Genomic DNA, 13,851 nt, shown 5'->3' with positions numbered 1-13,851 from the left:
CTCTTCTATGAAGACATGCTTAGAGAGTAGGTGTTGTTCAGCCTGGACAAGAGAAGGCTCCAGAGAGACTTTATTGCAGCCTCCCAATACCTCAAGGGGGCCTACAATAAAGCTGGAGAAGGACTTTTTACAAGGGCATGGAGTGATAGGACAAGGGAGAGTGGCTTTAAGCTGGAAGAGGGTAGATTTAGATATGATATCAGGAAGAAATTCTCTACAGTGAGGGAGGCATATGCTGAAACAGGTTGCCCAGAGAAGCTGTGGCTGCCCCATCCCTGGACGTGTTCAAACCAGGCTGGATGGGGCTTTGAGCAACCTGGTCTAGTGGAAAGTGTCCCTGCCCATGGCAGGGGGTTGGAACTAGATGATCTTTAAGGTCCTTTCCAACCCAAACCATTCTGTGATTCTATAAACTTTATATAAAATACAAAATAATATATTTAATTAAAATATTTAATTATTAGGCACAAATGTACTCCCCATTGAACATAGTAACTTCTAAAAATATAATTTTCTGCTTTTATATTTTTATTATTTCATTTAACTTCCAGTTGCATAAAGGCACACATACCAGACTATGCTGAGAACAAAAAGTACATAGCAAAATATGTATTGCACATTTTCAACAGGCATATTTTTCTCCTTATCCCCTTCTGCTTAACTTCTCATTTTCTTTCCTTGCAGGCCAACAAGTGTTCCTGGAATGAATTATTTTCACATTCTATTTATAAGTTGTTTCAAGTTGTTGCACAAATTTAGATAGGAACAAACAAAGATTTCATCTATGCAATATGACAGTTACTTTAGGAAGAAAAGCTTTGCCAACATGGAGAATAATGCATGATGCTGGATGAAAGATTAAGACTAAATGTAATAATGATTTAATAGTTTAATAACCTCCCTTTATTTTATTTGTATGTTATTCCTATATTCTTTAGATATTTCTGTTCCTTCATTTTTGACATGCATGTTAACGTGGTTTGCTTCCATTGTCAAGAATAAGAAGCAGAGGCAGCACCTCAGCTGATGAAAACCAGCTTGATAAATCTCAGCAGAGATGACAATCAAGCCAAAGATGGCATCTGCGACCAGAAAAGAAAGCAGCACATATAATGAGTGTGTTTCTTTATAAAACAGCATAACCCATTCTTTGGCTAGTAATAGGTATCCGCCAAAAATGCAAATATTGTCCTGCAGTAGTTATTAAAAAACACCTATGTATATTCAACATAAAGTGAAAAGGAAAATATATTGGTATGTATCAGCAAGGCAGCAGCAGCCACCATGTATTCTAATTGGGTAAGACAATTCCATTATTCTACAGCTCTTCCAAATGCTGCTTTTGATGTGCATCTTCTGTCTGTACTTTTTTTCCTGAACTGCAAATGTACTTAAGTGATGTGAAAGTGATTTCATGAAAAAAGATTTCTATGTTCCTCCACGCATTTAAAGAAAGGAGTTTTTAAAACCTGCATCAATGCAAACAGGTATTTGGCAGCTCCAATAGTAGTACATCTAGAAGTAAACAGATCTGAGTCTCAGTAAATACTAAATAACATTTCTTTCCCTTTACGTTTCCATAGATTATGGTGAGAACAGTACCTTTATAGTCAATGGCAAATCCTGACATTCCAACAGAAGCGTCACTGCGAAAAGCCAGAAACAGACTGTTACCACTGCTCTCAATTCTTTCAGGAGCCTGTGAGCCTTGAAAACTGCCAATTAGAGGACTGTTGGAATCTTCCCCTTCATAAATATGTAGAAAATCATAACTGGGTTCCATATTGAAACTGAAAATAAAGGAAAAAGATGAGTATATCTTTATTTCTTTTTCATGAGTTTAAACACTACTGTGACTGTGGCTGTCAATCTTCTGCCTAACACACGTTCTTCTCCAAAAATAAGTCTTCTGAAATATGATTCACAGTGAAAATTTACTAACTTTCAATGGAGTTCTCTTTAGCATTGATTTGAACACCTTCAGCTTTCCAGAAGATCAACTATCATGCCATCATGCAGGTTTTGTCAGTGAAAAAGAAGCATATGCTCCCACCTGTTGAACACCTTTCACAATATGGAATGAATCACCTGCTGCAGAAAGGCTGCCTCTTACCAGTGACCACAGGAATGATCTAGACAACTATCTTAAATTAAAAGTCCAGCTTTTATTTGGCTAAACTGAATGATATTAAATCCACTCATTACAAACATAAATTCACTTTTTTAGAAAAAAGATGCTTTCATATGGAAAGACCACTATCCTTCAACTTGCCTTTGTTTATACCTAAATTATATCAGAGATTTATGATAAAGTAAATTATTATTATCAATAAACCATCTATTTTATGCCATATTTGATAACATTTATAAGTTTATACAAAGAAATTATGAAAGTAAGTGGAAGTCCTTCAGAAGAATTTAATTGAGATGAGTTCTGAGACAACATAAAACCAGAAGCATTTATATGAGAAATTTATACAGAGCTAGATAAATGTATATACTAGGACAAAAGAAGAAAATATAAGAGAAGTAAAACTACACTAAAGAAAAGCAAGGACTCAGTTGAGTGGGGTTTTTTTCTTTGTATTTATCTTTTTAAAACCAAATAAATAAATATTTGGCTGTTTTGGAAGTGTGGCAGTCAGCTGTTTTTCTTTCTATTACATCAGTTTATGTTTACCAGATCATGTTGGACAAAAAGGAACAATGTCTTTATCTAAGAAATCAGTAGAAAACATTTTCCTAAGAAATGTCAAATGTAAATGGCCTCATATAATGAAAAATATTTTATGTCCTATTTTCAAGAGGTAAGAGAAACGAGAAAAATGTTTTGAAGCTTCCACTAAGACAGAGAACTTTTAGTTGAGAGTTAGAAGAGTTGAAAGAAATAGCAAGTCTAAAGACTGAAACGAAGGAAAAGCAAATTGTACTGTGCAATGGTTTTCAATCTTTTTGTAGCCAACACACATTTGAAAAAATAAATGACATCTCTCTATTCTCATCCCACATCCTCATCCTATGCAGACACTTCTGTCTTCTCAAAGGCAGCTCCTTGAGAATAGTACAGGTCTTAGCTGTAGCATACTGCCTAAGAATGAAAAATGTTAGATAAAATTAACAGAAGATGGTATGTTAAGAAAGTAGATTTTGCAGGTATCAAAGAAACATTACTATTCTTGAGCATCTACCTAAGGTCTTGGGAGTCTGGGGAAGTCCCTCCTGACTGGAAGCTAGCCAATGTTATTGCAATTTACAAGAGTGGTGTGAAGGAAGACCAAGGGAACTACAGACCTGTTAGTCTAACCTCAGTTTCTGGAAAAATTATGGAGTAGATTATACTAGGTACTCTTTAAAGGCATTTAAAGAGTAATGCAATCATCAGACAGTCAACATGGGTTCACAAAGGGAAAATCGTATTTAATTAATCTCATATCCTTCTATGATGAGGTCATCCACCTGGTGAAGGAAGGGAAGGCAGTGGATGTAGTTTTTCTGCTTTTAGTGAGACTTTTGATACTGCTCCTTACAACATCCTTCTGGACAAGTCGTCCAGCTGTGGGATGAGCAGGTTCACAGTGCACTGGGTGAAGCACTGTCTGAATGGCAGGGTTCAAAGGGTTGTAGCAAATAGGACTACATATGGCTGGTGGCTGGCCACCAGTGGTGTTCCTCAGGGTTCAATTCTAGGGCCAGTTCTGTTCAATAAATTTATCAACGATCTGGATGCAGAAATTGAATGCACCATTAGCAAGTCTGCTGATTATACCAATCTGCAAGGTGCTGTTGACTCTTTTGAGGGACAAGAGGCCTTGCAGAGGGATGTAGACAGATTGGAGCACTGGGCAATCATTAATGGGATGAAATTTAACAAGTCCAAATGCCAGATTCTGCATCTGGGACAGAGTAATGCTGGGCACAAGTATAAACTGGGAGAGAAGTGGCTTGAGAGAAGCCCTGACAAAAGGGATCTGGGGCTGCTGGTCAACAGCAGGCTCAATATGAATCAGTGATGTGCCCTGGCAACCCAGATGACAAACTGCATCCTGGGGTGCATCAAACACAGTATAACCAGATGGTCAAAAGAGGTGACTATCCTGCTGTGTTCAGCCTAGGTGTGGCCTCATCCTTGAATAATGTGTGCAGTTCTGGGCCTCAAAATTTAAGGATGTAAAGGTCCTGATTGCATCCAGAGGACAGGAACAAAGCTGGTGAAAGGCCTGGAAAGCATGTCATGAGGAGTGGCTAAGGATTCTGGCTTTGTCTGTTTTGGAGAAAAGGAGGCTGAGGGGCAACATCATTGCTCTCTATAGCTTCCTGAGGAGAGGGAGTGCAAAGGGAGGTGCTGAGCTCTTCTCCCTGGTATTCAGTAATAAAGCGTGTGGGAATAGTTCAAAGCTGCACCAGGGGAGGTTTAGACTAGACATTTGGAAGCATTTATTTACTGAGAGGGTGGTGAAACACTGGAACAAACTTCCTAGAGAAGTGGTCAATGCCCAAGCCATTCAGCCTTTAAGAGGCATCTGGACCATGATCTTAATAACATGGTTTAACTTTTGGTCAGCCTTGGAGTGGTCAGGCAGTTGGATTAAATGATCATTGTAGGTCCCTTCCAACTGAAATATTCTATTCTATTCTGTTCTATTCTAAAAATCAAGGAAGTTATTGAAAGGATTGCAGAGCTGGAGTTCTTTCAGCACTGCTATTTCATATAAATCAGAGGGCATTTGTGACAGTGCATTATTTGTGTTCAAACATTAAATATGTTCATAAAACTACCTCGATTTACTTATCTATTACAAAGTTACCAGCATGTATGTGCACACTTTTTCATAAAATATGAATCCATATTACTGTTATGGTCCATTTATACTAAAAGTACAGTATTTATTAAAAAAAGAGTCAGTTTTCCATTTTGTCTGTTTGATACCCATATGCATACAGATAACAGTGTTGCATTTCCCCTTCTTAATTTGTTTTCCAATGTTCTTTTTTTTTTTTTTCCCCAGTTCTCTGAAAATATTTACAATATTAGCAACCCCACAGTCTACACCTTAAAAGGCCCTATATTGCCATCAGTCAGAAGATGGATGAGTTTCCAAGAATATTGTCCAGCATCAGGTAGTTTTGTAAAAGGTACTGGCAAAAACCTGGGAAGCTATGGCATAACCTTTTTTTTTCAGATTTCTAAAGATTTCTGTCTGGAAAACATAAGAACTTCTAGCACAGAATATCAAATTTAGGAAAGATTTAGGCAGTCCAGTGATTATTTATAGAATGTTTATAAAATGGAAGTATAGCATAAACTGCAAATTCCTTTATATTGCTCATACTCATATTCCTTAAAATAGAATTCACAAACATACTACTGAGCATACTACATGAATACTGAGCAACTATAAGTTTATTTTATCTTGTCTTACTTGAAAGGGAGCATTTGAGCTGATTATTTAGGCAGTCCACAGAAATATGATGCTTATTACACCTACCATATGACATCTTAAAGAGTGTAATTAGGGGAGAACTATTCCCACCCTTTAATGCTATGTGATCAAATATCTGAAGAACAGAATTACTGTATATTTGATTATATGATTTCAAGTTCCTTAGGCTTTCATTATTTCATTTTTTGTGTATCAATATTCTATCAGAAAACACATTGCAATTAGCCAATGAAAGAAACTGGGGGTTTTGATTTGTTTTGTTTTGGGGGGGGTTGTTGTTTATTTTTTTTTAAATAAAGATGAAAATATTACACAACAAATTTCTGAACATGCCATCATTTCTTCCTAAAAGAAACATAACTGATCACCATCCCACTGAAGTCAACAGGAATGTTACTATTCTTAACTTAAAAATCACACTTAGGACAGAGAATGATAAAATAAAAATAAAAAAATAATAATTTGCATTTGTAACCATATATGTAGCAAGCAAGATTACTATATAGGCCTGATTCAATAGAAATGCTAAACTGAACACATGAATATGACTATATCCCTGAACTTAAATTTGTGTTAAAAATCTGTGCAACAAATATAGGTTGATGATGAAACATTGAGTAAATAAAACTTTTAAAATGTTATTTGACATTATCTAGACATTTCTTATCTCTTGACTAAGTAGACCAATTTTTTTTCCTGATCTATGCACTCCAAGCAAAGTATATTTAGCATGCTTTTATAAAAACCTTTAAGAACTGAGTTACAGATAGTTTCCACTGCAGTTCAAGTCTCTACTAAAAGGTACAACATAAATCAAGCATTTCTATAAATTGGCATTGTTTTTCAAATATTTTTAATTCATAGGTCACAGAAAGTTTTGTTGCTTAGGAACATATTTGATTTCAAAAGTGCCATATCACTGTATTATTTTTTTTTACGTTTTTTGGAAGCAATGATATAGCACATATTGGATGTATGCTTCAGGACTTAGCCAGAGAATATGATTAGAAGTTTTAAGAGTTGATAAATGATGTCATTTTTAGATGTGACATTTAAAATACTTTTAAACAGAGGCATTCATCTAGAAATGGTACCTTTTGAATATCAAGGCAATGACAAAGTCAGGGTTTACTTTTATTCTCCAGTCACATTCTTTCCCAGGAGGATAAGGCTGTGGATAGTTAGGTGATAAAATAACTCCTGCTGGGCCTGTCAGGTTTCCTCCACATGCAGCTGTCACAATGTAAAAATAAATAGGAATATGGTCACAGATTAAATTTACAAGCACATATTAACTGTTAAATAGGAATAAATTGTTTTCAAAATTTACCAAAGATAATAATAATAATAATAAAAAAAAAAACAAAACCAGAGCCTTCCCACTTCTAGCTAGCAAACATTTCTGTATTTTCCTTAAAAAGTGAGCTTTGTGCATATTCAAAGAAGCACCAGATAAGCTTTTTCTAAAGGAATAAATATATGGAGTTAAATATAAAATCCTGTATATTCTTGCTGTTACTTAATCCTATCTCTATCAAGCTGAAGTGTTTCTTATGTACTGGAACTACTTTAAGAACTGGGAAAGCTCATCAGCAGGATGCAGGATGCAGTTTCTTTTGATCATAGATGTAACAAAACCCAGTTTGATTTACTCAGTAAATGTATTACCCACATCAAAAATCAAATACATTTATTTAGTTACCATAAATTGAATGGGTTTTTTAACAGATAAGGAATCCAACTTCCAAAGATGGTAATCATATAGAAATCTAACTGAAAAGTACAGTAGTCAACATGGGCTGCAACTACATTACCAAGCCATGCAGACTGGAACTAGGAACACATTTGTAGCATAAAATAGTTAGTACTAAGGATTTGGAATCTGCATTAAACATTTTAAAGAAGGATTTTTTCAGGCCATTTCTAGTCTGGTCCAATTGACTGAATGCTTACTAGTGGCTGGAGTACATCAGATGCACTCTTAGAACACATCTTGCAGTTTAATTTCATTAAAAAGCTCCAAGAAAATTCAAAATCATGAACTGAAGTGTGATCAAGAAAATTTACTTGGAACGATGCTCACAACCCCTATTAAAACAATAATGAAAGCATTCCTCTTGTGGTATTTATGAAAACAAAATAAACCCACACCCACACCCCCCATTTATTTGTTTGTTTATGTAAACATTAGGTTATTTATGTATCTGGGGTTTTTTGTGTCTGTGGTTTTGGTATTTTAATCATTATTTTTGATCAATGGTGTGGGATTTTTTTTCTTTAGTTTTTCAATTATTTTTGGTTCTGTTCACAAATAATGGTTCCAGGAAATGCTTCACATGTTCCTTATGTGTGCTGATGATTCAGTCTGAGATAACCATGATCAAAGTAACAAAGTACAAATAGAGAAAAAACGATTAAACAATTAGGAATGGAAATTGCACAATGTTCAGAGTACTGTTATTAAATACAAGTATTTTTTTCATTTATAAGTCTGCATACAAAAATAAGGACTTTATGAAATTTTTTGAAATTACATGTAATGGCTTTACAGAACCCTTAAGGTTTCTAATATTGTCATGTCTACAGAAAAGATTACTTTAATCTGCTTTCCCCTTCAAAGTCACCTTGAGTATATGGAAGAATAACAATATGTATATACTTTTTGCCCAAAGGCACTCTCTCTTTCTTTCATTCTTTTTTTCCTTCTTTTTTTTTGTTTGTTTGTTTTTTGTTGGGTTTTTTTATGGAGGGATTGTAATTGGTATTCGTAGAAAGAGTATAAATGCTCTAGACCTTTTTTAATTTTTTATTTAAATATTTTTAATTTATGAATAATATTAGTATGTTTAGTAAACATTTTGATACTGCTATTTATATGTTACACACAAGGTATCCAGAAGACAATGTTCCAATAATATACTGCTCCAATCCTGCTAGGTGATATGGAGTGAAAGACACTATCCTGCATTATCCTGTACACTTCTCCGTATTTTTGAGATATCTGTAAACACTTTAGAGACTGCATCTGTTTGTGGATTTGCCATTTTGGAAAACATCTTTCCAAAATGGCTTGTAGAACAAAAAAAGCATTATGTTTATTTTAGTGCTATTAAAACATACTGTATCTGGTTTTTAGCATCACTAGTATGTCTTAATTATAAATCAATAGGCAAAAAAATCATAAAGATTTAAAAAATCACTACTACGGATAATTTATCACAGATGTTGATTAACTCTAATCTTAGAACTACACTGATGACCTTAGAATACATGTCAGCAAGACTTCTAAGCCTGTAATTATTAGCCTACCAACCAGAACCTCAGAGAAACCTTTATGCTATATAGAACTATGGAACCAAGAATCAAAAATTGTTTCAAAGATAGATCTCCCACCCTCTCCTCATGTTATGGAAATAGATCTCATTTCTTTCAAGAGCACTGTCACTTGGACCCCCTTCTCTGCATCTGTGTTTCCCAACAAGCATCCTGCTTCAGCAAAAATATCTTTAGTTTCCTAGGGATTGCACAGGATGGTTATTGAATCTGTAAGACAATTCAGATTTATTTTTTTTTAATAAATAATGGATTGCAGTTTATGTAAATAAATTACTACATTGAAGACCATTCTGATGAGGCCATTTCAAAAAGATTTTTTTAAATCCAAATCACCTCTTCCATTTAAAAATTCTATTACACTTTGTGAATTTTGAACTTGTATGAAGTTTAAAGAATAGAATAGAGTGAGCAACTGACATCCAAAACTAGTGTTAATTTTAAGAATGAGGCTGGCAGTAACCATAAGTGTGAAATTACCAGGTTCTGTGAAGAGCATCATTTCAGCATAAGCATCATACACCCACCAGTCAAACAAGAAATCTGATCTGTATTAATCTTAAAAAGAGACTAACATTTCATCTTATTACCTATGCACGTAGGAGGATCAGGTTGCCAGAAAAATCGGTTATTCAGTTGCACACATGTAATTTTAGCCTGTCCTTGAAGTTGATACCCAGGGTCACACTGAAAGGTGGTAGTGTCTCCGGGCTCTCTGCTGTCTCCGTATCTAGTGCCATTCTGTGGTGTCCCGGGATCATTACAGGTCGATGCTATAGAAGCTGTAAGGGAATGACAAAATAAAAGCTTTAAGGTGTAGATACTAAAAATCCATAATTAAAAGCACAATATTTTTACATTAGCATTCCAACCAGAGGCAGTATTATTAACTCATCAGTTAATATAGGAAGGCATTTTGCTGCATTATTTTTATGACAATTTGCCCACTGAGATGATGTTGGCTTCCTGCCAGTTTCCTTAGCATAAAATATGGTCTAAGATGAAAAAACCACAATTTTTTCTTTCTTCACTCTGCCCTTTTTTTTTTTTTTTTTTTTTTTTTCCCCCCAGTTAATGCATTAAAAGAGCTAATAGCTCCTTTTCTCACTTCAATGTTCTGGTTATAAAACCAAATTTCTTTATGCACTTTGATGCTTTTTGTGTAATAGGGTAAGTATTATAATATAAATAACATTGTTTTATAGTCTGAATATCCTGCAGCATGCAAATGCTATGTCTACCCAACTGGCTGAATCAAATAGCAGTTCTACGTAGCCCTGAAGTTCCCATTTCAGGGGCAAGCAACAACTTTTCTAAGACTACACTCAAACTGACTCTAAGCAAAATATCTCACCTATATTCAGTCTCTTGAGTTTGGATATGTGTTTTGCTTTGTAAAAAAAAAAAAAATAAATAGAAAAGCAATATTAAACTGAGCAGAACAAGCAGTATGGTATGACTTAAAGCAAGTAATCAACCAGAAAATGGATAGACAAATCTACATCCACTATGGATTTCTGGAAGATGCCAGTCTCTTCTATGGGCTTCAGGTATTCAGTATCCTGAGTTGCAGTAAACACTACAGTCTTCCCAAGGAAAGAAGGTCCCATCTCTGGAGACTACTGTCCCTAAATCACTGAATTGTACTCTGTTTCTTACCAGTCCAGGCTGCTCCACCCAGATGTATTTTCTGGAGAACCTACCACAATTGTGAGCAAAAGCCAAAGTATGAAGTCACAAACCCAGTGTCACAATCACCATTAAAGGATATTGGTGTGTATCTGCAAGTCCCTCTACCACTTTCACCATCTTTATTCAACCGAGTTTAATCTTCTTCATTCCAGGCCAAAGGCTTTTTAAAAAAAACTGTTACACTACACTCTTCTGCTCATCTCTGGTACTGCAAGGGATAATCCTCAGAAAGTGTGAAACACCATTATTGTCTTTTATTCTAATATGGACTATGTATACTTTCTCATGTGCTCACACATCAGACAACTGATTAATTCTTCAACTTACTCATAACCACCTCAACTGTATCTGATGCCCCTTCAAGGTGTAAATTTGATATGATCAGACCAATGGGAAGCATTCAGAGAAAAGCTGATGTAATTTATTGAAAGCATATATGCCATTGTTAAAACTGTTTTTTATCACTTTGTTGGCTGACGAGCTAGTTATTATTACTTATCATATTTTGCTGTGCCATTCTCCAGCACTTTCTGAGAAAGCAGTGACTAAGTCTTTCTGTATTTTAAGCAGTATGCAGCACTTCAAGTGCTTGGGGTTTATGATAGCATTACCAATTACAGGCCAAAAAAGTCTAAGAACATAAAATACTATTTCCTTATGCTTGATAATCACTTTCTATTGTTTTAAATAGAGGTGCACAGTTTCTTCCATACCTCCTATAAATGATGTGCATTAGTGATAACAGTCCATCCTCACTGCTCTATTTTTTGGGGGTGGTGGTTTTTTTTTCATTTTTTCTATTTTAATCCCAGGAAACATTAATATTTCATTAAAATTATTTCATTAGCTCATTTCAAATAGTACAACCCAAAGGTTTTCATAAGACAAAATAGCTCCATCACTACCACCACTATATGACTTTTGTGACCATAATGTGGAGGTAGTCCATTTTCTGCATTAATAACTGCATCTACTCCTTCCATCCACACCAAAAGAGTATACCACTGTAAGAAACAGCCAAAGCACCTAAACATTTGCAAAATTGAAACAGTTAACAAGTTGTTCAATTGCAAAACTTTTTTTTTTTTTCTGTGTTGTAAATCTTAAGGAGTCAGAAAGGTTGAAAAAAGACTGAGCAAAATAAGAAACAAATATCTTAGATTGGTAAAATGGTTTTATGCACGTTCTAGCAAATGGGTGATTGCTTAGACAAATCACAGAAAGTGTAAAACATGTCTGTATAAGAGTTCATGAATTAATACACTACAAACACATGAAGATTTCATTACTAATAATTTTTAACCTTGTTTCCATTCCAAGTACTATCAACCTTTGGATGGTTCCTGTGTCTAAATGAAGTAAAATGCATGGTGGTTTTTAACAAAGGTGGACTTTTCAACCAGAATTTCTAAGTATCAATACAAGAATTAAAGCAATGGCTGTCACTGCTAATGAACACTGTGTAAGCACTCCCCAGGCACAACTCTGACAATTTACCTGACATCCCATATTACTGCAGTTTACTAAATGTATACTTGGCCACAGGGCAGGAAAGCATGGTCATGACCTCAAAGAAGTTATTTCTTATTTGACAGACAATAATAGCTGTAAAAAATGGATCACTATAATGCAGATCTGTTAAAGAATCATAATTCTTTCAAGTAAATGAGCACAAGCCTATCTCTGTCATTAATTAGTACCTTTTTCCAACAATTCTCTGAATATCTAAATTTTCTCCTTAAAAGGTTATGCCGTATAATACCTCAGCAAACTACATGTTTTTCCCATTTTGACTGCATCACGTTTGCACTAGTTACAAAGGACTGATGCCTTTTAATATTCATTTCACTGTTAATCTCCATATCTTATATATAAAGTTCTAAATTCTAAAAACAATCACAGATGTTTAATAAGCACCAAAATGTTCTTTACACTTTTGTTCTTGCAGCCTCAGAGGTTATTTTATGTATTTGAAACGAACAACCTTTTTATCATGCCAACTACACTTGATCCTAATTAAACAAAACACCAGACATTTAATCACTGATGTGTCATCTAGTAAAGTGAACATTTACAGACACTGTCAACTTTTCAACTTGTCTCCCTTCCACGTTGTTTCACTTCTCAAGATTCCCAAGAGGTTCTGTAACTGCATGAAAATTACAAGTCTTCTATTGCTTCATTTGGTATTGTGCAAATATCTAAAGGGTATAGCGGTTGTATGTATTAAATAATATAGACATTAAAAAGCACTAGTTCTTCTGTCATCACTCTTTTATAACAGGCTCTTTTCTTCTCAGCCCCCAATAATATATAGACGTGCAATTAATATCTAGCTTACATACTTAGGAGAAAGGCCACGTTCATGCTGTGATATAACATTGCCATAAGAAATTCAGAAAAAAAAAAAACCTGATTAAATCAGAAACTTGAACACAAATAAAAAGCATATGCTGTAAAGCAGGGAAATCAGTAAGAACATTTTAGACTCAAGGATGCTAAATCAAAACAAATTCTATAGTTAGACATTTTAGAAATGACTGAGAAAAATCAGATGCCTAAAACGGCATAGCAAAAAGACGAGATTTGAATTCCATTAGGCTGGAGAACTAAATCGCTGCTTCTCAGCTTTTGTACATATGTTCTAAGCAGGAAGCTACATGATACTCAGTGGGTTATAGAGTGACACTATACAGATTTCCCATCTCTTACTGTCTCATCTGCTCAGAGTGGAAAAAGCTTCTATCTACACAAAAGATGAAACTAGAGGTAGGTGCCGGAAGAATGGGTAGCTGGGAAAACCACAGTTTGCTAGGGAGTTTTCAGACCTCCATATGTTGGCAGCCACTGTGTTAAGCCTCTCTATTTTTAATTTAATAATCTTCCAGAATCCCATTTTAGATCATGATTTGGATTTGATTCCCAAATTACATTTTCAACGTTGATTTAAAACTTCACTGAAAATGAGCAGGAGACTGGTTTTGAGAGGATGACACTGTACATTTGTGTGTCTGTAGTCTTGTGAGCAATATGTTAGATTTATGCCTAATTTATCTTTCACCTGAAGGAGACTTCTTTATCAGTTTGCTTAGCATGTAATCTATTATAGCTCAAGAAAAAAAAATTGTCACCTTCATCAATATAATTTTCACTATGTCTATAGTAAACAATCATGTAAACCATTCGCTGTAGTGTTATGCAGCAGATACTCTATTTTATTCAACTCCACCCACATGGTTATAAAATGGTAAAGACTTTTCAGAAGCTAGGCTTGTAAATTGCAATCAGTGCATAAGCTTCCCCTGTTTAGTGCATTACGCTTGCATAATAGGTTTGAGAATTATTTTGGCATATCAAAACTGAGACATTGTATGTAGGTTTTTCA

The 13,851-nt window shown here is 34.8% G+C and overlaps 1 protein-coding gene across 6 annotated transcripts in view; it reads right to left on the bottom strand.

The window, feature by feature from the left end:
* CSMD1 (CUB and Sushi multiple domains 1) overlaps positions 1-13,851 on the bottom strand; it is a 1,231,811-nt gene that overhangs the window by 216,227 nt on the left and 1,001,733 nt on the right. For 5 of the 6 annotated variants that reach the window (XR_013928146.1, XM_080387724.1, XM_080387722.1 and 2 more), the window contains 3 exons: positions 9,365-9,556; positions 6,536-6,674; positions 1,603-1,790 (listed from right to left, as the gene is read on the bottom strand). Coding sequence is in view for 5 of the 6 variants with exons in the window: in XM_080387724.1 (XP_080243850.1) it covers positions 1,603-1,790; positions 6,536-6,674; positions 9,365-9,556 (519 nt within the window). In the remaining variant the exon portion in view is untranslated. The remainder of the gene's footprint in view (positions 1-1,602; positions 1,791-6,535; positions 6,675-9,364; positions 9,557-13,851) is intronic. The other variant, XM_080387725.1, reaches the window with a different exon arrangement.

The sequence above is a fragment of the Falco punctatus genome (assembly GCF_963210335.1).
Source record: "Falco punctatus genome assembly, chromosome: 5".
Lineage (NCBI taxonomy): Eukaryota > Metazoa > Chordata > Aves > Falconiformes > Falconidae > Falco > Falco punctatus.
This window is presented reverse-complemented; position numbering and strand designations above follow the sequence as displayed.